The sequence below is a fragment of the Lytechinus variegatus genome, chromosome 7, assembly GCF_018143015.1.
Source record: "Lytechinus variegatus isolate NC3 chromosome 7, Lvar_3.0, whole genome shotgun sequence".
Lineage (NCBI taxonomy): Eukaryota > Metazoa > Echinodermata > Echinoidea > Temnopleuroida > Toxopneustidae > Lytechinus > Lytechinus variegatus.
This window is the reverse complement of record NC_054746.1, coordinates 18,609,786-18,637,679: the sequence shown is the minus strand read 5'-3', so window position 1 is coordinate 18,637,679 and position 27,894 is coordinate 18,609,786. Positions and strand designations below refer to the sequence as shown.

At 35.0% G+C, this 27,894-nt stretch overlaps 1 protein-coding gene across 2 annotated transcripts in view; it reads right to left on the bottom strand.

Annotated features, from left to right (window-relative positions):
* Positions 1-124: 124 nt before the first annotated feature.
* The window catches only part of LOC121418647 (alpha-actinin-like), a 68,715-nt gene continuing 40,945 nt past the window's right edge, over positions 125-27,894 (bottom strand). For both annotated transcript variants that reach the window (XM_041612625.1, XM_041612624.1), the window contains exons 6-21: positions 22,095-22,176; positions 21,658-21,743; positions 20,297-20,389; positions 19,796-19,873; positions 16,282-16,437; positions 15,188-15,264; positions 14,548-14,674; positions 12,385-12,476; positions 10,331-10,439; positions 8,957-9,097; positions 7,673-7,819; positions 7,139-7,223; positions 6,198-6,451; positions 5,005-5,151; positions 4,300-4,539; positions 125-3,518 (exon numbers count right to left, since the gene is read on the bottom strand). In XM_041612625.1, coding sequence (XP_041468559.1) covers positions 3,360-3,518; positions 4,300-4,539; positions 5,005-5,151; positions 6,198-6,451; positions 7,139-7,223; positions 7,673-7,819; positions 8,957-9,097; positions 10,331-10,439; positions 12,385-12,476; positions 14,548-14,674; positions 15,188-15,264; positions 16,282-16,437; positions 19,796-19,873; positions 20,297-20,389; positions 21,658-21,743; positions 22,095-22,176 — 2,073 coding nt within the window. In that variant the 3' untranslated portion in view covers positions 125-3,359. The remainder of the gene's footprint in view (positions 3,519-4,299; positions 4,540-5,004; positions 5,152-6,197; positions 6,452-7,138; positions 7,224-7,672; positions 7,820-8,956; positions 9,098-10,330; positions 10,440-12,384; positions 12,477-14,547; positions 14,675-15,187; positions 15,265-16,281; positions 16,438-19,795; positions 19,874-20,296; positions 20,390-21,657; positions 21,744-22,094; positions 22,177-27,894) is intronic.

The following is a 27,894-nucleotide window of genomic DNA, read 5'->3' as shown; positions in this document are numbered from 1 at the left end:
CATAGTGATGTTACAATGCAATTTTCAAATTATGAAATTCTTTACAGACCTTTGGCCTCTTCATTTTCTCTGAATACATCTCCATCAATCAATACAGAAGGAAAAAACATGACAAGAACAGAGATGAGGGGGACTGCAAGATGTTTTATTGTTCCCAAATTGCATAGGCTAAGAGGCTTGTCCACAAAAGAGACACCCATAGATCCATTTTCCCCATAAGAGTCATTGATATCATTACAAACCATTGGGTTACAGACCAAGGCAATTCTTCATGAAGCCAATCTCTCTCTTGAATGTCCCGTATAGCACTTAATACAGCTATGCACCAATATGTCAATGTTTGCAACTTTAAAAAAAAGTTCGCTTGCTTGTCTTTAGGTAGATGTGTTTCACAGAATGGTCCACAGACGTGGTTCGAGGCTAATTCATCTGATAGTTATCTTAGTTTAACATACAAAAAAGCTAACTATGGAGACATTGTACTATTTTGAAGTACATATAATTTTCATTCATTCTTTTACATAAACACAACAATTTGATTGAAGGGTGATTGTACCCATTGTGGGTGCTTAATTTCATTATATTTATGAATCCAACACAAAAATATAATTTAAATAATTCTCATAAATTTCTAGCATTCGGAGTAGATTTCGATCAATCATTTGCAGAAAAAAATGCAAAGGAAAAATGTTTAGCTACCAACATTATAAGCATCTATGCTTCTAAAATTTTGTCTCCACACTAACATACATGTACAAATGCAAACAATATATAAAAGCGACAATTTATCTCTCATAATTCCATTATAAACCAAAGTAATAACCTCCACCTTTGCAAAGTACTTGGATAGTGGATTAGTGCATTATGTGGGTGATTACCGCTTACCCCTAAAAATACATCAACTCTGTTACATGAATAATGATTTGTATTATTATGTACACACAAACAGGTGGTTAAGGTAACAAAGTTATCTATCTAATGATACAAAATGAATAAAGAGGTCTTGAGGGGAAAAATATTGATCATTAGTTTCTCTGAAATTTTAGGACAGTGGATGGTTAACTTTGATAAATTTTCAGAGATAATGACTCACAATCTCGAAACGATTCAATGTTTACATGTATTTTGATTTAAAAAAAATACAAACACACACACAAATGCATACATAGACTACCTATACCTCTAATTTATGTGGTTATGCTGATGAAAAATGAGCGCCTCACATTCCAGCTTTTGTATGAAATTATTTCAACATAATTAGAACTAAAAATGACTATAAATTTCCCATATCTTTGTAATAAAGATAATCATGCCCATTCTTGAGAAGCATGTGCTTCAGATCATTTGGGGCTTCTCAAAATCATGAAAGCATTGGGCAAAAAGAAAAGAAAAATCTTCAAAAGCTAACAAAGAAATGGAGAGGGGTGGTATACCCAGACATTTTGTAGCTATTAACATTTAGAGGTGTATTTTAAAATCAAATGACAACACAAGTACGACAAAGTATTACAATAATTACTGTAGCGATTACAATCTTCCACATATTCCACAATGTTCAAACCATACATATATATATACCCACAATCAAAATACAGTCTGAACAAAAAAGCAAAGACATTCACAAATTTGATGTTAAAGACTTGGAAGCATTAAATACAAAAAGACATTATTAATTTTCTCTGTTAATACATGTATACCAATTTCTGACTATACAATTAAAGGTCTGCATATTAAAGACATCTCCCACACCATAAAAAATGACTCGGGTTCAAATAATAACAATTGAAAGAAAACAGGTTTCAAGTTACAAAGAACCGGATCTTAGCATTTTCCTTGACTAAAAGGCTGGATGATCTGATTGCAAAGGCAACCTTCTTGAATTGATTAGATACATGTTTTGTACATAACTTTTTCTCCATGTCATAAGAAAATATGAAAATATACATAACAATATTAATAAGATCTGTTGTATACTATATGGTTATAAATGACATAGGCTTGGTAAGAATACAAGCCTAGGACAGTTATCAAACAAAAACTAGGTAAATTATGAAGAAAATATTCTGAGAACTCAACTAATGGTTATAAACATGACCCATGTCATTAATGCAACCAATAGGTGAAAGTGTGCAGGGCTTATATTTGAAGAATGCACAATGCACAATGTTTGACAAGTTTTAACGCATATAAAAACAAGAAGAAATTATAGTATAATGAAGAAAGTAAAAGTTATAAAAAAATTTGTATTCAAGCACTATTGCTCTAAAATAGTGAAAATTAATTGGATTTCTTTTGCATAAAGAAAACAGACCTTTAATCACTTCATAAATTATTGCTTTCTACAACAAAAGGTAAACTGTATGTTACATAAACAATCATCAACCATATCTTCTTACCCTTACAATAATTATGAAAATATTAGAGTCACAGTGTACCTAACAATATCACAAGGCACAGAATTGGTTGGTGTTTGCTCTTTAATGTACCAATATTTACCTTAATCACAAGCAATTTATCAACAGTACAAATATCATTCCATCCAAAAACTTATCATTTCAATGTTCATTGAACACCATTTTGATTTTGTGTCTCTTCCAAGCTAATTGTAATAAATTGAATTAAATAACTTGTAATTGTACATTATTTGTAATTTACAATACTATCCCTCAACACTGAGGAAGTAAGAGCCTCTACATTTCGACTCTACAATCAACAGTACGCAGAACATACGAAACAAACTAGAATAAAAACATGACTATTTATCTAAAGGAAATACTAATTTTGAGTGATTTTTGGAATCATTACACATGCTTTATCTCACTTTCCTTTATTCAATCTGGAAAGAAATAGCTGAATATGCATTCAGCATAAATCCTCACAGACGACAGGCTTTTTCCTGGGAAACCAAAGAAAAAATGCACAGCAAAAACAATCCACAAGCTGAAAATGAGAGAGAGAGAACACGAGAGAGATAGAAAGAAAAGTACCAAGAACTAATAATAAAGTGGTGGCCAGTATCAATTGCTTTGCATTTTGACAACGGACAAGGGCTTATTGGTTCCAAAGGGGACGATGTATAAATTCCAAGATCTAGAAAAACATAAAATCATAAATGTAAAAAAGATTACATGTGAACATACAGCTAATAACAAAGGATGGAAAAAAAAGACAATAAAATAAATATCTACTTTCCTCGCTCATAACAAAACTGTTGCCATTCACATCAAATATTCCATGATGAAATTTTGCTTTTTTTTTGTTGGTAGATGAAATATATTTTTTTTCTTCTAATCTGTTCTTACATAAATCTCAAAATCACTAGATAAAATTCTATGGTGGATGGGGTGTGGTGTTGATGTTTAAAGTTCACTCTGGCCATAGAGAGACGATGAGAAGGACATATAGTCCAAGGCCCCTGGTGCGGCCCCAGTACCTACAAATGGTCTCATACGTTGAATGCAGTACTCGGCTTGCTCGGGAGGAAGTTCCATGCGGAGTTCATCAGGAAGAATAAAAGGCTGCAAAGACAAACAGAACGGCAAATACATGTATATTTTTTTAACTAGCACGTTACTTGATTATGATGTAGTATCAATATCAGATCCCAGGTGACAATATACTGCGTGGGAGAAAATATAGTGGTATCATTTCATCTAAGGTTAGTCCTGAAAAAAAAAATTCTGAGGAAGTGAAGACCCAAGGGAATTTAGTGATATCATACCACACAACTTCATGAATGCCTCTACCATAGCCAGACAATGAATATACTACACCCATAGCCTTCAAATTTTTTAAATACAGTAATGAACTCTTTGAACTTGTGACCCCCAAATCTATTCAGATAACCCTCACTCACATATGTATACAAGAACCAAGTTTGAAATTTATTCCTGAAAAGGTCAGTGATTTTCCACCTTGTGACCCCAAATCAAATCAGATCATTGCCCCTCAAATATGCTTAAATGCACTAAGATTAAAGGTGATCCCTTGAGTGGTTCGTCAGTTCTCATGAGAACAAGATATTTTGGGGCATACAGTTACTTCAGTCACCTTTGATCCCATTATCCCTAAATCTAATCAGATCATTGTTGCTCCCATCTGCCTATATGAGATCAAGATACTTTCAAAAATATAATAACCTCTGTGACCTTTGACTGCGATACCTCAGAACTAATAAGATCACTGACACTCTTCTATGCATACTTATGAAGTAAGAATGGAGGAAAATGGGGGGGGGGGGGTTGAATATTAAAAATGGCAGAATGTGCAAAGAAAATAGATTAAACTTGTGCTTCTCACCTTGCCGTTAGCCAAGACCTTGAATGACTCGCGAACCTGCTCTACTGTGTCTGCATCACTCATTTCCCTAGTAATGAAATCTAGGTAGGATTGGAAGGTTACTTTGCCAGTGGCATTAGGATCTACCAATGCCATGATACGCTGGAACTCGATGTCACTCTTCTTGTCGTCAGTCAGGTCGTAGCCTAAACTCACAAGGCATGAACGGAATTCCTGTGGTTCTAAGCGTTGCGTGTGGTTCTGAAACACCAAACAGTGACAAACCGTTAGCTGCTACCTCAACTTAACTTTAACAATGGATAGAAAAGCATCCCTAAATAAAACATTTATAGGTTTTACAAGCTACGTTCATGGGTACAAAAAATGTTTGACTTCTAAACTTCTGCTCCGTTTCTAGTCGACAGGATCTGCCAGCAGATCTGTGGGGGCGTCGTGGTGTAGTGATTATGACTTGTGTTTTAATCTGAAGGACATGTGTTCTAAGCCATGTCATGTTTTCCTTCAGCAAAGAATGTACCCACATTCAACCCAGGTGAGGTGAATGGGTATCTGGTAGTAAGAAATTCCTTTAAAGCTGTGGTAATAATAATAGCTCGGCCCGCTGGAGGAACAGTTTTCGTTTTTGAAGTGACTACCCAGGTTAAATATGCCATTATTACCATTATTATCACAGCTCTTTTACTACAAGCAGAAAGTGTGACTTACCTTATCAAAGTGATTGAAGGACATTCTGAATTCTTTAAGTTGTTCCTCCGTGATTCCCTTGGAATCCCTGGTAAGGATGTTATTCTCAATCTCATTGATGTACCTTTTAATGGCAGTAAGTAGCTGCTCCCATCCTACACGTATCGTCTAAGAGAAAAATCAATTGGGGAAAAAAATACCATTAATCAAAGTACTAAAAATTATGCATCCCGCAAATAGAAAATGCAGATAGAAGGGATGCTAAATATTTGCTTCTGAAGGTATTTCATTTCATTTTGGTTTATTGCAAAGATTTCATTGTCAAAAACAGATGGAAGACTGATACAAATAAAAGTTACAAAATAAATATAAATTCACAATATGACAAGTAAAGCGAAATAAAGAAATGAGGGGGATACTGAATCTGTTTTCAATGAGAGATATACTAGTATCTTTTAGTTGGTGTATAATGAAAATACATGACAGTTGAAGACAAAATGGAAGTCATCAACTGTCAAAAGGCGAGATAAAATGAAGGTTATGTAAACATCATGGCTGGGAGTATCTGGCAGGTAGACAGCATGGTTGGTCCAGGGTAGCATCATATCATAAGGAGACCATGCCCATCACAAGAATTTGAATAACTGACCACCTGGCTTACAAAGTTGTCTAAAGGCCACCGCACACCTTACGACTGTTCGCGATCCGATTTTGGAACAAATCGCATTTTGCTTATTTAATGAAAATGTGAATGGAACATATCACTTTATTTAAGGTAAAAATCAATTGAAAGAATACAAATATAACCGGTTTGAAAGATTGCAAGCCTTTATTTTGGAGAAAATTAGTTTCAAATCATAGCCAATCGTACGACTGCTCTGACGTCATTACGACTAGATATTAAATTCGCTTTTATTCTATAGAAGGATGATAGCATAGTCACAGATTTGAACATAGGTATTCGTACAATGATTTATTACATTACACAGTAAGAAATTCCAAGTCTCAATATTAGGATCAAATTCTACTACGTTTTATTCTGAAATCGGGTCACAGACCAATCGTAAGGTGTGCGGTCGCCTTATGGAATTGCAATCATAATTGAATGTGCAGCTGTATCTTATATTTATCTGATATTTTGAGTCTTGAATGAATAAAGTTGTTGTTTATGTACTGAAATAGATTTTTTTTGCATTTTTTTTCTCCTTCATTACCTCCATAGTGTACTGTGTGTGAGGGTTCTCAAAGATCAAGGCTTCTTGCACGGACTTGTTACAGGCCTCAAGTTCATCCACATTACTCTTATATTGCATCACAGTTTGGTCGTAGTCTTGGACCTTTTGAAGTTGGCTCTCGAGTGGCACGTTATGTCCGATGACGATGTTCATGGTTGCAGACATCTGTTTTTCGATCCATGGCCCAATTGTGTTGGCCAAGTGTGCAAACTGTACTCGCAGCTGTTCATTGGCTGAAAAAACACTAGTGTTAAGGAAAACTTCTTTATGTCTAGCAAGCCACTGAGATGCCTAGTCAGTATATTGTTGATTCTTACAAATGCATTATGTAATAATTTAAATTAACTAGTGAACACCTTTTTCCTAAACTATTGCCCCTAATATGACTGGAACGTTGTGGCCCAGTGGATTAGTCTTCGGACTTTGAAACAGAGCGTTGTGGGTTTGAATCCCAGCCATGGCCTAATTTCCTTTGGCAAGAAATTTATCCACATTGTGCTGCACTCTACCCAGGTGATGTAAATGGGTACCTGGCAGGAATTTATTCCTTGAAATGCCACTGCACTGTAAACGGTTATGAGGCTAAAGCCAGGGTAACAATATCCAATTAAGCACATAGGGATGCATTTGGCAGTGATATGCGCTAAATAAGCATGTTGGTATTATTATTAAGACTGGGGGTGGGCCCCCTCCCCCGACATATTTTGTGATAAACTTGTACACCTTGAACACCGAAAATCTGGCACTACACCATGTAATGACTTTTTCTTTCAAGTCTTGTGCAGCTTTTGCAAATTTGCACCCCCCCCCCCCCCCCCGTATGCAGTTATGAAATTAAAGAAAAACATAACAAATGTCAAATATTCCCATGGAGATATACACACGCACATCTTAGTAATTTTATTGGTAGAAAAGGATACATATTTGTCTCCTCATTTCTTCTGATAAAGCATCATCTCTCTTCGGCACAAGATCGCTTAGATCCCTCCACTTTTCAACAAGAATCTGATGAAGAAAATTGTGTTTTGTTTGACAATAAAAACAAAAGATAATTAAATTTGTGCTATAAGATATTTGTCAGTTATAACAATTGTAAACAACTCTCAAATAAAAAATAGTCCTCCTCTCCCTCAATACCACAATAATCATGATGCTGGTAATGATCACCATCATCACATCAGGAACACAAGTACCACCACCACCATTATCACCATTACACTAATATCACCAATATAACACTCATCACCATCACCATCACCATCACCATCATCATCTTCATCTATCACCATCAGCAGCAGCAATGCCTTTGAATGTTTTCCCAGAGATAAATGGCACTTAACAAAGCTGTCCATCATCATAATCATTGTCATGGTGATGATCATCATAGTCATCATCATCGTCACCATCATCATCACTGTCATCATCATCATAATTTTGATCATCACATCACTCACTTGCATTGTGAGGGTTGTGTATTGGTTGTCATTCGGGCCGGATTGTATCATTTTGTTTATCTCATTCTCCAATGCATACAAAGCGTTAAACTCCTCCTCTGCTGCTGGAAGATTCTTCTTGAAGAGGTCATGAGCATCTACCAATTCCTAGAAATAAACAAAGATGAAAAAGCATGATATTTTTTTCACATACATGTGCAAACATGGTACTCAAAAAGTAGGTGAACCACATCAGAAAATGAACATATTTAAAGTGTCCAAGTTCTGCCATATGTTTTAGATATTTAATGGTGAAGTCAGGTGATAAAATATTTCATTTAATAAAGTTTGTTTCTCTGAGCCCCCTGAACATTGTAGTGTTGTCGTCTACATTCAATACTCAGCATGAAGAAGTGCATTTTGTGGTGGGGTTCACAAAATTTTAAGCACAAGTGTATATGGTTGAAGGAAAATAAATCAAAGAGGTTGAAAACAAAAAGAAACCTAAGTAGTAACCCTTCATATTCCTTAGGAACCATGCCACAGAAAAGAAACAAAGAACAAAGTAATCTTTCACCCGCCAATGTGATCTTTGATCAGTTTCACAATTATCACACTACCCTATAGTCTAGAAATATGTAAATTTTGTCAACAATTGTAGAAATAAATTGCAATTTGTATCTCATTGCATTTCTTCTGACAATGAGCCCGGTCTTTTCATGAATTTGTACTGAACATTAATGCTAATTGTGGTAAAGAATTTGAAAGGAGTTTGTACGGAATACAATAAAATGACCACCCTATTGCCTCTATGTATGAATAAAAAATATGTGCAAAAGGTTCTTGCAAGAAATTCAGTAACTGCTGAGAAATTAGCAGAATAAGCATGACATTCAAGCCATTAGTCTGGTCTTTTTTCCAAGCAATAATAATACACTGTCCCACGTGTGCTTATCTGTGTTGGCAATCTTCAGTGTGATCGTTCTATAGCTTAGATTTCATGATTTCACAAAGTTCAGTTTATGTTAATGTACCAGATCTAGAATGATATAATAGTGACAATCAACCTTTGTTTTACAGACTTTCTCATGAATTCAGTGCTTACTGCAACTTTCATTCATCTTTAAATCAATTTCATACACAATTTTCCCCCCTCTAATTACGAACCCAAGACCATTGATTTCAAAGAAGAGAATCAAAACCACGAGAATGATATTCCAACAATGTGAAAGAGAGGAGAATATTTCTTTTCTTTTCTTTTTTTGGAGGGGGGGGGAGGTTAACATCTATTGATAAAGAACTGACCCTAATTTCATCGACTGTATGGACAATGAACATATCCATTAGATCTTCCCTTGCTCCGTCCATCCAGTTGTTGAAGGGTGCTGCTCTCTTGGCGAATTCAAGCTGCTTGGAATCAATCATCTCAAGATACCTAACCAATTTCTGAAAGAAAAAAAAATAAGGGTAGCAGTGTATAAGGGTGACAGTGAATCACAATGGATAATCATGAATTGAAAAGTGCAACAGTGAATTATAAAGAGTAACAGTAAATTATAAAGGGCGACATAATGGTTGATTGCTATAGGTTATTATATTTGATTAAGTGATAAATTTGTACAAATTAGTCAAATATTAAAAAAAAAGCTTTGTGTTACAGGGACAGGGTCACAATGATATTTATAAAGCTTTTGAGCGGTAATGACAACAAAAATTCAATTGCTTTTCTTCTGACTTGTCTGCACTCTGTAAAATTGTTGTGTGTGTTCCTGCTAAAAGTAATTTGATATTAACCTGAATGGATTTTATGCCTCCACCATTGCATACTTAATTCTGATATTGCAAAAGCCACAGAATTTAAATCACAATGTAAGTATCATAGTCATTAAAGAAAATAATTTTCAATATATTCTATACATTTTGGTATATTTAACATAAACATTTCATAGATATAACAAGTGCTGTCAGCTTGATGTTTAATCTTCACATCACAAACTAATGGGATAATTGTCATTCATTATGTTTAGTAATTTAACCATGAAACTTTACAGATAGCATTCTTCTTCTAGCATTAGTATTAAGGTAAAAAGCCATTTCCTGATTCTAAAAAATTACTTTTATTCTTATATTTTTTTATACATAAACCAAGTTTGAAGTCAGACCTCTACACAATTCTAGAATTATAACAAAGATGATAAATCAAGATGCATGGCCTCTGTGACCTTTGATTTCTGTTCCCCCAAATAATCAAATCATTGTCACTCCTATGCATATATCACCCAAACATGAAGTTGATCTGCCAATGTGTTCTAGAGTTATCTCAAGAATGTTGCATTTTAAAATGTCTGATAACCTCTGTAACCTTGAATATTTGGCCTTTGTACCCTAAAAATAAAAGGTAATCAGGTCATAGTCACTCCCATAGACTTACATCATCCAAATATGAAGTTGACCGGTCAAAAAGGTTCTTGCAAGAGTTATTGCAACAGTGCATTTGAGGTGTATAATGCCCTTGATGACCTTGAATGTTTGACCTTCATACCCCCAAAATTATTGAGTTCATTGTCACTCCCATATGCACACATGATCCAAATACGAAGTCCATTCATCAAACGGGTCTTGACTTATCGCGAACAACAATAACAAGAGAGACAGAGAAACAACGGAGGCATAACTTACATTGAGAGCATCTGACCGTTGCATTGCAAGAGAGCCAAGAGAATCCCACTGGTCACAGATTGCTTGACATCGCCCATTGATAGGTTCAATTGGATGGTACTGCAAATCACTGAGAAAAAAAAATTGCCAAAATGCCAAAGTGATGAAGAGCTGGGTTCAAATCACAATATCATGTTTCTCATTGATTGATTTATAGCTGATGTGACGTAATTGTGTGTCGCAATGATTGTTAGACCATTATAATCATAATCAGAGTTATCGTCATGATCAGCATAATCAACAAAGTTCTAAACATAATAATTATTACCATCAGAATCATAATTATTACAATCTTATCATTGACATATCATAGCAGCAGTGCTGACTTTGAAAACAACCAAGATGACTAATTATTTACCAAAAACACCATTCATATGATAATACTATGTTCACTCTAAATTCCCTTTGACCTTAATCATGTGATCTGACATTCATGCAAGACGATGAATGATCTAGATCCCTATACTTTCAAAGTTATTATGACATTTCAAAAACTTAACCTTGGTTAGGATTTCATGCCCCAAACATAATCAAAGTTCAATGACCCTAAATGACCTTTTGCATGTGACCTAAAACTCATGCAAGATGATCATTAATACTTGATTGCCCTAATGTCCAAGTTTTATGAAATAATTCCATATACATATAATTATAATGACATTTAAAAAACTTAACCTTGGTTAAGATTTAAATGTTGATGGCGCTGCCACCCCCATCGAGAAAGCGGTTCCTGCTATGCAGGCGAGACAGAAATAAATAAATAACAAGTGGAATGCCTCTGGCCGTCTCACCTGCATCACGCAGTTAAATATAGCAGCAGTGCTGACTTTGAAAACTACTCTAACTCGCACAAGATGTTCAGTGATACATGGTTACTATTATGTCCACTTTTTATGAACTAGACCAATAAACTTACAGAGATATGATTGTTATTTAACAAAAAAAACCAACATGGCTCAAAGTTCATTGACCTTTGACCTTGATCATGTGACCTGAAACTCGCACAGGATGTTCAGTGATACTTGATTACTCTTATGTCCAAGTTTCATGAATCAGATCCATAAACTTTCAAAGTTATGATGGTAATTCAACAGATACATCCAATTCGGCCAAAGTTCATTGACCTTTGACCTTGATCATGTGACCTGAAACTCGCACAGGATGTTCAGTGATACTTGATTACTCTTATGTCCAAGTTTCATGAATCAGATCCATAAACTTTCAAAGTTATGATGGTAATTCAACAGATACATCCAATTCGGCCAAAGTTCATTGACCTTTGACCTTGGTCATGTGACCTGAAATGCGCATAGGATGTTCGGTGATACTTGATTACTCTAATGTCCAAGTTTCATGAATCAGATCCATAAACTTTCAAAGTTATGATGGTAATTCAAGTTACCCCCAATTCGGCCAAAGTTCATTGACCCTAAATGACCTTTGACCTTAATCATGAGACCTGCAACTTGCACAAAATGTTCAGTGATGCTTGATTACTATTATGTCCAAGTTTCATGAATCAGATCCATAAACTTTCAAAGTTATGATGGGAATTCAACAGATACCCCCAATTTGGCCAAAGTTCATTGACCCTAAATGACCTTTGACCTTGGTCATGTGACATTAAACTCATGCAGGATGTTCAGTGATACTTGATTAACCTTATGTCCAAGTTTCATGAACTAGTTTCATATACTTTCTAAGTTATGACGTTATTTCAAAAACTTAACCTCAGGTTAAGATTTTGATGTTGATTCCTCCAACATGGTCTAAGTTCATTGACCCTAAATGACCTTTGACCTTGGTCATGTGACATGAAACTCTAATAGGATGTTCAGTAATACTTGATTAACCTTATGGCCAAGTTTCATGAACTAGGTCCATATACTTTCTAAGTTATGATGTCCTTTCAAAAACTTAACCTCAGGTTAAGATTTGATGTTGACGCCGCCGCCGCCGTCGGAAAAGCGGCGCCTATAGTCTCACTCTGCTATGCAGGTGAGACAAAAACTTACATCATTTCCTGAGCGATGGCTGCAATCTGCTCGACTCGATCCTGGTGAGCTGCTAAGTCACTTTCAAATGCTTCGTGTTTCCTTACCAAAGCCTATCAAAAGAAATTGTCAAGAATAAAACATCACCTTATCTATCATATCAATCATATAATGGGCCCATATTCTGTAGTCTAAAATTACAATGAGCCAAATATATCATAATGTTGTTTACAACAAACCTGTACTGTTAGAAATTTTGTAACAACTGGCTATCCATAATAAAACCACAACACAACTTTCGACCAGAGTTTGAATTACACCCAAAATAGGAAAACAGGCCTTTGATTTGGCTGTACAAAAGCTCAGTGCACAGCAAATCATTTACGGTGCTTCATTATTATCATGAATTTTTTAAACAAGTGTACCAATCTAATATGAAATTAGCAATCTGACACACCTGATCAGGAATAAAACCTTAGACCTGTGGCCATGTTTGAAATTGTATTACAGGTACAAGCCAACATGAAACTATCACAGCATTTAAATAAACATCAAAAATAATGAAATTTCATCCAAATTAGGTCTGAGCCACAACAACGTGAATGTAAGAGATCAAAACACGCTTGCTGGATTCCAGCAGGAAAGACGTGAATTTGAATGTAGTCTGCAGGCACAGACCTATGGTTTTCGCAATTTGTGTTGTGCATAATACAGAGTCTGAAGTAGTGAGACTAGGTGGGCATGTATGATGGTGGTCCCCAAGTCTGCGCATCTAACAATTTGAGTTAAGATTTAACATTGATTTAAGATTGAAATTAAAAGGGAGAATGCACCACAGATAAGCGAAAATAATATACCAAAGCTCAAAAAGATTTGAGCTCTTAGGAGACTTATCTGAGCACGTCTTGACAGGTGGCTTGCCGAAAGCAAAAGAGGAAGATGGACGCTAATTGCGCGGTGATCATGGGTAGTAAGCCTGAACGGGAGAGGGCGCGCTCGCGCTTTTTAAATCCTTGGGAGTTCTATTCGGGTATGGCAGTCCAGAGGGCTGAACTAGCAAATCAAGTAGATGTATGGAGTGATTGAAGTAAATTACTTTTTCTTTCACAAAATCTTTCAGTTAATAATGTTCCTTATATTATTATGATTAAAAAAAAAAACATGGTACCCCATGTCTGCGCATCCATTCACTTTGCACTCGATACAGAATTTTGATGAATAAGGCTACATTTTGAGGCAGTCACATGAAATGCCCCAAATTCATTGTTTTTCCACCATTTTGAGTCAGATTTTTTTAATGAATATCTGTCTATGTATTGCATGTGTAAAGTTTGTGTTCGTTGCATATTTTCTTTTAGTAGAATCGCACAGATACGCATGTGCGGAGACAAGGTGGACTGCGCAGATTTGGGGGAACTTGCCATACTGTGGCTGCCTATCATTTGACACAGACAGAAAGTTTGATGTCTAGTCTTCACTCTAGACATGGTATGTTAAAGGGGAATGAAACCTTTGGAACAAATAGGCTTGTGTAGAAACAGAAAAATCAAAGAATAAGAATAAAGAAAGTTTGAAAAAAAATCGGACAATAAATGTGAAAGTAATGAGCATTTAAATATTGCAATCACTAATGCTATGGAGATCCTCCCATTGGCAATGCGACAAGGATGTGTGATGTCACTGATGAACAACTTTCCTTTTGGTGGACTATAAAATACCCTCAAAATGTCTCTTTTTGCTTTTTCTTATGATGATACAAACTCTTTATCCATGATGTATTTTAAAAAAATATGTATTACATGCCCCCATGTAGAAAGAACACATGATCTATGGATAGATGTGATAAAAGAGGCAATTCAAGTGAAATATATACTAAAGTAATGGGGAGAGTTGTTCATCAGTGACATCACACATCCTTGTCGCATTGCCAATGAGAGGATCTCCATAGCAATAGTGATCGCAATATTCAAATGCTCATAACTTTCTCATTATTTGTCCGATTTTTCTCAAACTTTCGTTGCTCTGTTTCTTTGATTTTTCTGTTTTCACACAAGCTATCTTGTTCCAATGGTTTCATTCTCCTTTAAAGTGTCAAATATCAGTCTGTCCTTGCAGACTAATCTGAATGTTGGTTAGGTGCCTAATTGCTTTTTTCTTAAACTGCTCTTCTCATTTGTTGCTTACCTTCAAATCATTGAGTCTTAATCCTGAGAAGTCTTGCTTTAGGACGTCCTCTTTGCCTGCAGCCCAGGCCTCGTGCATGTCACATTTGGTTTTGAACTTCTTGAGCAAATGATCCAGCCTCTCCAATCTATGAACATAAATAAATTCATCAATGGTTATCATGGCTTAGTGGGAGATTGTTGGCCTCATAAACTGAAAGTCATGGGTTATAATCATTGTTGGGTCACACAATTGACTTGCATAATAGGTTCTTCTGCCTAGTATAAAAACCTGTATGAAAACCTAACTTTGTGAAATTGAAATCATCTAATCTAAGCTGAAAAGTGAGCACAGTGAGATTCTTGAAAAAGACCCACCACCCGACTGGAATGCTTAGTTTAGTTTGCCAATTTCTCAACTCAAATCCATTTTCTACCAGAATAATAATATAACATTATACACAGGCTAACAGACACTTGGGTGTCATTTAGAGGATTTGGTTCAAACTAATTTTATTTACAACTGGCGATCATCTTAACATACTTCTTATCATCTGATACATAATCTGAGAATACTAGGGGAAAAGATGTGTTGCCAATTTGAAGAAAAGCAGAGAAAATACCACTTCGAAAATTCCTTGATTGATCTATGTTATACACACCTCCTCATCTCAGCAAGGAGCCAATCTTCGAAGCCTTTCTCTGCAATTTCCAGTCCCTTCCATGCTTTGGCGATGTCCTGAAATGAAAAAACACACTTCAATCACACTACTGGGCAAGTCACGAGATTTGAACCTTTAAAAAAAGTCTGATCACTGTAAAATAGCTGAAAACTCATATGAACAAAAAAAAAATTGAAATACGTCTTGAAACAAATGTTTTCTCATGAATCGGTGTTCTCGCTTCAGTGGTCAGCATTGACCTTAATCATAATAATGCATGAATGTGTCAGGTAAATTGTTCCATAGTTTCAGTATCATGTATTCATAGGAAAAATAGAGCAAGAATGATCGGTGATAGGAATTATACCATCTCCCATAATAATGGGAATAATCTCATAAATAGCAATCCTCTGAGAAGAATTTTACAAAGGTAAAAAATAATGCTTGAATTCTAGTAATAATTTCATAAAAGCAACAACAAATCTCCATCATCAAAATAGTATTGGTCAAAATTCTACATACTAATCAAATGACTAACTTTGACCCTGGATTTAACACTATACCCTGCCCTAAACCTCCTTACCTGAACATTGACATTAACCCTTACCCTAACCCTATATCTTCAATGAAATAAAGCACATAGCAATGGTCACAGTAGCGTGTGTCACATGCGGACATTATTGTGAGTTCGTTAAAGAAATATAATGGTTGTTTATGTATTATTGATAAGTAGAAGAATGCTTGGAAGCAAACTATATACATTTGATTTATTCGCAAATATTGTGGTATAAAGAGTAGCAGATTGTTGGCTTCATTCTCAAGAATAAATGATGGGCATAAAAATTCAGAAACTATATCACCAGGTTTGGTTTCGAACTGGTGCTGTAAAGTGAATGTGATATGTACAACATTTGTAAAACTTATGAACAAGACTGCGTTTTGGGTTAGCATAAACATAATAAACTAGAATAAGTGCTACAATCATCCGACTGTTCAGAACGAACAAACTTTCCACATTGTCTTGCCTGCATATTTCATAAAGGTGAACTAACCATAAGGTCAGTCGGAGCAAAATAACATGAAAATGTGCTTACCGAAACCAGTTTTCCATCCTGTGGAATATATGGTGGTCGGTTGGAGAGCTGAAGTTTGGTTTGAAGTGTGTTGAAGTTTGTCTCTAGGCGGGCTTTGTCTTCAGTCTTGGGGGGCTTTTCTGTGGTGCGGTATTGGCGGAACTCGTTCAGCTTTTTCTGTTAATCACATCAAGATAGGCAAAAACATTATCACATGGTTATAACTACGCAATATATTGGAGTAATGATTAACAGCGATAGCTGCTATGTGTGGAAAAACACCCTGCAGCCATTTGAGACACATAACGATTTTGACACAAAACCAATTTTAAAGTGGAAAATAAACTAGGAAATCAACCATAAATCATAAGGTAACAGTACCACAAAGATAAAATATTGTTTTCATTCACTGAAAAGAGATACAGGCTTAGATTTAATTACATGACATATTAGAATGCCAATATATGCAGTTATACCTATTTCAAGCATTCAGTACGTGGTATGCCAATCATTAGGACATAGCATGATTTATGGGTAAAAACAGAAATTCTATTAGCAAGTCCCTTCGAAATAGAATTTACATAGTCGCTGAAAAGAAGAGGTTCATTTTGGAAATGGAAAATCAAAACCTTTTCATTTGGAAGTGCGAAAAGGCAACGTTTGAAAAAATTGTGATTTCTACAGATTATAGTTATAAGCTACCAAAATCCTAGCATCTGATTGGCTGGGTCGAAATAAATTTCAAAAACTGTTCATGAAATGCTACCACGATTGCAGGTTGAAAAACTTGCAAGTTCTTTTAAATTTTGTTAAAATGACAAACTACTATTTAATCATTTGAGTAAATTATCAGACATGGTCTGACAAATTGCCTCACTTTATATGCTTATCAACATGCATTATATGCTTCAAGTCCCCCAATAGACCACAGCTGTGTGGACAAACTCATGACATCACAATGAGTTCATTATGATGTCATGAGTTTGTCAGCAACCTTCACAACTTTTGAATATCATTTTATTTTTATGCTCACTATAAGGAATTAGTTTGAACAATAGTGTAGGCAGAAGATATTTTGTTTGATTATCATATGATATGACATTTTGTAACGCTCTATATATATCCCATTGATTTTGTACACAAATATGTTGCAAGTTTTGTTTATATGCTTTGTCACACTATGGGCTAGTTTCAAGAAACTTGTCATAACAAATTTGCAATATCAGACTATCAGAGTTAAGCTACTGAAATCATTCAACTTGACTGATAGTAAACTTGCTACAGAAGTTGCACATTTGTTATAATAACAAGTCTCATATCTGAATGAGGCTCAATCTTCATAATTTTGAAACATTTAAAATACCTCTGAAAAAAAACCCACCGTAATCATTGTTTAAAGTATAACAATTTACAATCAAATTAAATCCTGAAGTTTTACTTTATAAAACTTGATAAGAACACAAACCACCAATGACCAATGTGACATGTGACTGAATCAAATACTGGTTAGTATACTAAGGGTGTGTTTATGCTTCCATTGAGTAGACAGAATCAGCGTTTTCGAATGTCGTTTCAGAACACCGATCGCAAACATGGTTCTGGAGGTGCTGTTTATGCTTAATTTTTCAGAGGCGAAAACGCGATCTGCAGCTGGCTTCGCATCTTATATTTCGTTGAGCTGGAAAGTGAGGTCCAATTGGGCACACCCTTTTTCAAAAGGTTTTTTTTCTGAGTATTGTTAACTTCAGACAATTTTTAATGGAGCTACCTGACATAGCTTTAGAATTTTCACCCTGGACGCAACCATGTTTTGGACTAATCAGGTATGAAAATGCTGATTCTGGCCTGAAAAGTGGAAGCATGAACATGGTCTAAAGCTATGGTAATGGGTAAATAACATGAATCATACTTGAATATAATCAACATTTCATTATTTAATATAAAATGTATAGAGATCATTGAATTTTTCAGCCATAGTTTTATTTTTAAAATATCAATTTTGACTTCTTAGCGTTCTTGCCAGCCTCTCTCTGTAAAGATTTATATATTTTTTCAAATGATTGTTATAACACTTATCTAATGAATTCTTCAGCCATTGGTTCCTTTTAAAAAAATTAAATTTGACCTATTAGCTTTATAGCCCCCCTCTCTCTGTACTGATTTATTTTTTTCTTAAAAAATGACTATTTGAACACTAATTTAACATTTATTTAATGGTTGTTAATCAGAAAGCTCCAAAACATGTTCCTGTTAAATCATAAAACATAACCACTAAGAGGTGTTTTACATCATATAATACCCAACTGAATAATAAATAATGCACAACAAAAACAATTTTAATGATATTCTAGCATACCTTTCAGAAAAACATCACTAAAAAGTACATTACAAATCTTATACATTCTTCAAAGGCAAAATTCAGTGTCAAAGTCTACATTTGGCATGATAAAAGAACACTAACCCAGACAGTTTATTATATTATAACATTTATTATATGTAAAAGGAATATGAACAAATTAGTTTTTAATCGTAAAGTACACATAATTTTCTTCATGGAATATAATAGACTAGGGAAACAATAGGGGAGTACAAAGGTAGCACTTACTTCCATTACTACTGTATGGCATAACAGGATAACTTCAAACTGAACAATTTCAACAAAACAGATATTTTCATACCCCATTGATATATTTGGAAAATAAAAGAAAATGGAAATAAAATGAGAAGTCATCATTATTTCCTTTCTGCTGGTGCTCCATTTCGTAACAACAGTGTAATTAATTTAATCAGAAAAACTCAACATGGGATCATATTGAAAGTGGAGTTTAGCGAAATACACTAGTTCATAAAAAGACAATTGAGCCAATTTGAAGGAATATATTTGAATATCGTGCAAAGTGTGTGTGGGGGGGGGGAAGGTAAAAAATCCTGGTTTTCATAGGCAAAAGGTTAATAACCAGTTTAAATGCCCTTGTAACAAAAAGTTAAGCAATTCATTATTTGATTGATTTTTACATTGATTTGCACCCAATAGTTAATGCAATTCATCACAAAAATCAACCTAATGATCCATCTTTTTTTTTTTACCAGCCTGGATGATTACTTGCTGTGACAACACTATTCAGCATCCTCTTGCTAATATTCCAGAAACATTTTTTGGAAGGGTCACTATTAAGATACCATCAATGATCATTCATTCATGAGATGTGAATAAAGAATGAGATTATCCCCTCCGGTCCCCCGAGTGAGTAGTGTCAAAAAGACGATAAATGCCTTGCAATCGATCCGAAACCTCAACCACAATGCCACATTAAATGATGTTTGGTGCTGTTTGACCATGAGCATTTCATAAAACAAAGTCAGTAATTTTCACTAGTCTGCTCTGAGCCAATCAGATGAAAGGATTTCAGTAGCTTATAACAAATAGTCGGTGAAAATCATAGTGAAAAGCAACGACTATTTGTTTTTATGCTCCCCGGTTTCATAAACTGATCATGAAATGTTTCTGATATCAAGAATGTATAAAGAATCTTACCTGCATTGCAGGGAGAGCATTTTCTGAGAGAGTTCTATCCTCCAGCCAAGGTTTTTTCCTCCTGATCCAGTCAAGCAACTGCATTACAAATAAATCAATCAAAATTCAAATTACAAAATCAAGACACAAGAATAGTTTCATCTATATAGAGTTATAGATTAGATTAAAAGGCTAGGTTTTTTTTAAAGATAAGGTAAGCAAGTAAAATCTTATTCAGATCTAAATATTTTTCTTATTCTCAAGATCTTATGAACTATGGATATCTTTCTTCTGCTTGTTTCAAAATGCAAGTCCTCACAACCTTTATTGCAATATGCAAAACATTTTGTTACAATTATCACCACCATCCTCCCCATCATCATCCTCCTACTCATCACCCCCACCACCACCCCCACCATCACAACCATCATCATAACCACCACCACCAACACCATCAGAATCCACAATCTAAGGCTACCTAATCTCTATCTTCAACCTGTTTGTTGGTTCTGTTGTACTTACGTCACTTGCTAGCTTCTCGTACTCCTCCATGAGACGTTCATTCTCCATGTTCAGACTAAGGACCTTGTTGATACGTGAAGCTGCAGTCTCCGCCTACAACAAAAACGGGAAAACTAACTTGTACAATATACTCTGCAAATAAATCATCTTCAGATTCACCAACACTTAATAAGGGCTTTAACAGGTAGAAAAAAGTATTTGCCCTTGAATAACCAAGCTTGATACCTTTTCTTTGAATATATGGTACTAAAATGACCATTTGGAATCTTGACATACTTACATTTGGAATATGAAATCAATTCAATAAATGAACACACAATCATTTAAGTTTCAACTGAAAGCTGCAAATACGCCCTGTCAAGAGATTTGATGAAAATATTTGAAAGTTGTATCCAAATCTTTTTGGAATATTTCACAGAAATGAAGCTTCAAATGTCAGGTAATCCACTTCTCAAAGGAGAGCAGCAGTGTACATGACAGAATGAACTACTTCTACCTCTAGCAATCACTATACACTGTACTGAGGATGATCAAGAGGAACTTATTAGTTTGTGATCAGCTGCAGCTCAGAGCATATAGGTGTGAAAATCTAATCAAAGAATTTTTCTGGACTGTTAAGCATCACTATATTTATAAGGGACGCTGAACATCACAACGTTCATCTAGGTGACAATTAAACGGGGAGACATGGCATCACTGTAAAACTATATGAAACCGTGTTCAATTCCCATTTTTATGAACAGGAACAAAATATTGAGAATTATGAATGAATTTACTAAAGAAAATATGATTTTGTATATTATTTTTGGCAAGATTTTGTGACTCAACCAACAAAAGTACTCTCTTACTCAAATTCTATATAAGGTGACAGAAAATGCTATGGTAATGAAATGATGACATCTTAAACCGTTTTGCATATCACTTTTTTTCATATATACCATACCTCCATGGGGCATGATGAAAAACACCCTCAACCCAAACCTGGTTGGAAATGGTCCATGGGGAAATTAGATACGACCTCATGAAATCATAATTAGCCCCATTTAAGTCAATGAACATAACATTTAGAACCAGGCCAATAATACTTTGATTTTAATGGAGCTACGGTAGTTATGCATTCATGAGGTCATATCTTTAGCCCCCATGGACCGATTCCCGCCAAATTGAGTTGTTTAGGTATTTCATCATGCTTAACCTGAATATGGTATCCAAAATGATAAAATGCAAAAAGAGAAAAATTTATGTCACACTTTGATACTTGATAAGATCATGAAAATATTAATTTTCTTTCTCCTCCAGAGGCACAATTTCAAAATATTATGAAAGTAAAGTAAATAGTGTGTAGAGTGTAACAAACTCACCTTCTGTGCACCAGAGAAGGCATGGTAGTATGCAGAAACGTATGTCATGATAGACTTATCATCAGGCCTTGCAGTGTTTACCAAGTCTGTACAAGAAAGAATAGTAAACTATTTCTTAAACATTTTCAAGGCCAGCAGGAGTGAAAAAAAACACACGCTTTGAATACCTCATGGACATCGACGTGCGCAGAGACAGAGTCCATTTTTCATGGAAAATTAACTTTCTTATATTTTTGTCGTATATTGATGAAAATTCCTCAAATTTACAGGACTTTCATAAATGCGTCCATTGTCTCTTTCGATTCTATCATATAATGTCTAGCGTTCTGGTCATTCATGCAATTTTTCTCCGATGAGTGCATGTCCAAAAACTTCAGTATGTCCATTTATAAGGCTATCCTATGATAAATGGAAGAGGAAGAGATGACAGGACTCACCTTCTACATCCAACATCCTAGGGATGTCCAGGTGCTCCTCAGCCACGGAGAATGCAAGATTCAAGTTATGGGCGGGGTCATCCTGTATGGAGGGGAGAAAACAAGGTCAACACCACACTGCCCATGACGGGCCACATAACAGTGCTCACCCAAGGCCACATATAGCATTGATTTTTAAAAAAAATTAAGGGGCACAGAAATACAGCCAACAAACGGACAAATAGAAAATATTAAAGTGATTGGTTAACATTGGTTTGACTTTTAAAAAATCTGAGCTAGAAGGTCACACTTGTCACCTGTGTCTGTGATTTGTTCCAAAAATGAAGCCCAGAAAAAATTGCGTTCGAAAATAATTATTTAGTGCTTCAAAAATTGAAATATAAAGTGACAGGAAACACCATCTTAATTTCATCCCATACACTTATGTGTACTATTTAGGTGTCTATAAGACGCCTATTTACAAAATCGGGGTTTGCCCCTTAGTTTTAGCTTTTCATTCTCAATAATGGTAGTTTTCAGGGTTTATTAGTTCTAATACATGCACTTGTACACATGTTTCATCTTGGTTTGAGAATTTTTTAAATCGGCTGCTCACAAAGTTAAACAATACCTTTAACCCAAAAGTTACAAAAAGAATCTCATCAAGGAAACAGGGCCATATACAACATAACCAACAAAAGGGCATCACATTAACATTGCTAAACGAGGGCCACATGAAAAACAGCCCACAAAGGCTCATAGAAATCATTAAAAACATGTTGCAACTGTTTGCAATTAGAGAGTTATATTCTTTTTAATTTGTTATTTTTGCTACAATAATATCAATAGATCCAAGAAACTGAGCCATGAAAATGGAGTTTCTTTGCAAAAGAAATTGAATGTATAGCCATAACATGAGGAGTTTAGGACTCCTAAGTCTGGTAGCAATTTCAAGAGGTGTTTCTAATAGTAGGATTTTTGTTTTTGTGAGTTTTATTCCATCTATTTCTTCAACAAAGATGTTTAGAATTATTTACCCACATATCAAATCAATCAATCTGTCCAAACATCTGTCCAAAAAACGCCTTTCCTCTAGATCCCCCTCCCATTATGTATTTAATTTCAATATATACTTTTACTATGCTTTACATACAGTATGAGTCATAGATTTTCATAATTGTAAAATCCATTATTTATTACTGAATTTATTATTGCGCATTGTGGCCAAATCAGAAAAAAAGGATAGTGTTTAGTCTGCACTTGAACCTCAAATGATAAACCCGATGGATGAATGCAAAGAGGTACATGAAGGAAACCAAAAGAAAAGATATAGATGGCAGCTCCTCACTGCACGTCATAACCCAATGACACATACAGGGAGAAGAACGTAAGGTATGGTAACAGAACCCACGGGTCTTCAGACATTCCACACCCCATCATACTCTCAGCTATTATCAACTGTCATGTTCATTAACAGAAATACATGAATGTTTGTTCTGAAATACATAAGGTCTTGGTGCCAAAGATATCCTAGCCCTGATAATTTGCTAATGATTACTTACTTTGTGTAGAGCATATTTCAGCTACAACGATAAATGACCTGGTCATGACTTGTAGACAACGTACATAATAGTGTGTGCATGTATTAAGTTATGTACATATTTCAAGGATTTGTTCATTAAATTTGAATGCTTGTAGGCTTTACACACACTACACAAATTCTGGTAAGTCTGTAAAAGGGGGTTATTGGGGAGAGGTTACACAAGGATGGTGTATTTGGACCATTATTACTTAACAGCTCATATATTTGGATATTATCAGAAGTCGCTGATAAAGGTAATATTAACATGTATATTAAGAAAAGGAACTGGAAATATTTTTTTTCAAAGTAATGATTCATTGGTTTGTCTTCTGGCTTCCAAAAGTATGCAATTTCAAAGACTTTTTTTTTCTTTAAAATTTTGTCAGGGAATGCATTTGTATACTTGACAAGAAGGACTACCTGGGCTATTCACCCTTCCCCTGCAAAATCTGACCAAGCACAACAACCCTTAACTCTTAATGACATAATTGGCTTTGTATATAGACAGCGGTGATCAGAAGGCAACCTTCAATATGCCAAGTGTACTCACACACAAGCAGCTGCCGTCATCCTGAATCCATTCTGATGAATGATACCTGCTTTAACCTTCTCTTTAATTCAATCGATGCCCTGGCTATTCTGGGAAACCCTGGCACGCATCTCAAAGACCAATGTCATCCATTAATTCAATGATGACAAGGGCTTTTTAATTCTACTCCTACATGATCAGTTACAAGTGTGGCGGGACTGCCCATGGGTTCATGCATTACTTTCTTCCTACGTACGTTCTAAAGCTCATATTCTGAACGTGGCCTTAACTGAAGCCGCGGTCTAAAGTCTTTGCTGACATCACGGACAGCCAAATGTTTCAAAACTTTTGTTTACACTGTATATTTCTTCTGTTGAGCTGGCTGAACCAGACCAAACGTCTTAAATAACTTGTTTTTCCATCCATTCTGGTTTTTTTTTATGAACCTGTTTTATCAATGGGCTGCAAAGACTGATAAACATCAACAATCAAGCTATTCAACAGTAATGGTGCATAACCCTAAATGCCCATGTACAATGGTCGTCAAATAGTGAAAACCAGCAATTTCTTGTTACAGTCTCAAATACCTGAATTAGATTCTTGCAATTCCTTCCATTTATAAAACCATCCCTAGCAAATCAACACCGCTTGAAATTACCCATCCTTTCTCTTGATATTGTGCTCATAACAAGGTGGTTTAAAACATCCTTCTTTATATGTTCTTAAAACTTAGCATCAGAGCTTTTAAAAGTTTCCTCAACTTCATAAGGTGACTCACTCGAAATGCCCCTTCCAATAAAATAACCCCTTCATTGATTACTAGTGCCAGTATTCTTGCAAAGTCATAAAATCACTGTTAAATGCAATGAACCTCCTTATTCAAATATTCACTAAAACCAAAAAATGATCTATTCTTGGTCATGTGATCATGTTCCACATTAAGCCATTTTTTTTTAAAAAGGTCTTTGAAACTAAAGCATCAGTGCTCAAACTAATTCCAATCTTCTTGAAATCATTCAAATAAAGTCAATGAGTGTTTATATTGCTCTTAACCCATTTGAAGAACATACTTGAAACTATAACACCTGATGCATGTAGCATTAAATATTTTTCCTTCATAAAGAGGAAATCCATCCCAACAAAAAAAATCAATTTAATGAAGAGAAAAATGAAACCAGCACAACACTAAAAATTTGATTAAAAAATCAGATATAAAATATGAAATCATGTCAAACTTTTGTAAATTTGTTGTAATAAAAACATTAATATACAAACACCTCAAGAAATTGACACCTTAGATTCAAAACCTTTCAACACTTGAGATTTTAACCCTTGACATTCTTTCCCTTTCACATCAGGGATAAAAAAGGGGCATGAACACTTTAGATTAAAAAAGTTTATAACACTGGAGTTTCTAAGCCTTTGAAAACTGGAAATTTTTACCCTCCAAACAGGGAATAAAAAAAAAGCTTCAACCCCTCGACCCATATGCTTTAATCGGAGCCATGATCCTACTCTCTGCTAGAATTGTGGGAAGCAAAAAATGTATAAAAAATAGGTTTACACTGTTTTTCGTGTTTTTCTGTATTCTTTCCCCATGCTTGAATATTGTGCTTCCAAACCGCTTTGAATTAATTGAGAACCAAAAGAGCTGATAAATTGAAGCTCTCCTGTCAAAGATTTGCGTCACAAAGGCTATCCATATTTAAACAACTTTTGACTGAAATTTAAATGTAACCAGAGTTCAGAGTATTACGAACCCCCAGATTTAAAACCCTTTAACAGTTGACATTCTAAGCTCTCTAACACCGGGGTCTGTTATGCCAATAGACTGTCTCCCAATGGACAGGGAGGGTTAGATATAAAAATAGCTTTAGTATATCAATGGCAATCTCTAAACCTCTTACACTTATACACATATGTTCCAATATTCACATAGAAGTGGGGGTATGGCAGCGATCGGGTGCTAGGGTGTATGCACTGAGCAATGTTGAATTCCAGGCATACCAAACAGGCTCATAGACTGTAGGCAGCAGGAGATCTGAACATGCTCTGGGTGGTGTTTCATTAAAATATTCTACAGGTTATGCATGACTTTAAGTGTGACTGGAACATATTCTTAGGTGAAAAGTCAGCTACATAGGGATATATCATTCAGCACAATAAAGCGTCGTCATTCGTGCATAAAGTCATGCATAACTTTCGAACAGCTTTATGACCCCATCTGGCATAAGTTCAACATGGGATAAGGAAGGTTATTCAGACTTTAATATTGGGAACAGGAACTGAACACTTGGATCTATAGATATCTAAACTATAATTAAAAAAAGTATTTATCTAATTTCTTTTGATTTCCTTCCTCATTTTCATGAGATAAGTTGAACAATAACATAACACTAAACTAATACAAAAAAGTAATGCTTTAATTTAATATATGGTAGTAGGTACCCATTCTTATTTCATAAATAGTAGGTGAACGTTGCCCACATGCAGTTGAAATAATATTCAAAGACAAAAAAAAAACCCTGAGCATGTTACCTATAGATATTTGACTTTACCTTCATTCCAAGTTATCAGACTCAACATCCTAAAGATGACCAAGTAAGATGTCCATGCCTCATCATGCTTCATATAATACAGGCATAAACACACCTTATCTCTATAGCATTATTGTTCTTACGTACATGCAAACTCAGTGGTATCCCGGAAGTGATAATGAAAATGGAAATGAATGTTTTTTATGTTTGTGTATTGATGTTGCTGTAACCATGCACTTTAATGACTTTTGCTAAAAGTAAGAAACCAACAGACTCTTTTCAAGCACGGGCAGGTAAACAATACATTATCGTAATCATATTTTAATTCAGGCAACTTAAAATAGAAGCTGAAAGTATATATATATATAAATATAGGCTATGGCATACATTCATGATACAATTACCATGCATTCTCATGCAAAGATGTTCCTGTTGGAATTCTTCTTTGACAATTGTGTACATTGTAAAATGTGGATGGTTTATTTTTCTTATAATTTCTCAATTAACTTTTTCAAAAAATTTTCTGAGGATGTGTATTTATTCAACCTTTTTTTCTACAGGTTTCAATAAAAATTCAATGAAACATTCTGGCTTAGAAAAATTATCATCATAAACATTTTGGAAGGATTATCAAGTGTGCAGTAAATGGGTCAGAATCTAATCGAAAATGAGGCAAACCATAAAGTAAGCAGCGCACGATATTCATTTATTTCCAGATAAAAATGAAACAACTGATCATAAAGCTAATCCCAATATTTTGTACAAAAGTTAAGTGACAAATGGCTACAAGCATTCCTGCACGTTCATGTAAAAGGAAGATTTGAAAAGGTACTATATGTGTGCAATGAACTTTGGTGAAGTAAATGGAAAGAAAAAGATGAAATTTATCTTATAAAATGAGGTGTATTATGCATTATGAATGTCCCAGGTAGCAAGGTGAAAATACAGTTCCAACAGAAAATGTTGTTCACCATACTATTGTGAAGATTTCTAGTAAAAATTGACATTTAAAACAAAAGACCAATAGTTTGACATAATTTGTGTAATGCCATTAGTGTACCTAACTTCAACCTCTAAAGCTGGAAAATGAAAAATGATGGAAATGATGCAAGCATGAATGTGTGTAATAGTGAGAACCGAGATACCAAAATGAGATTTACAAGTTAGTGGTCT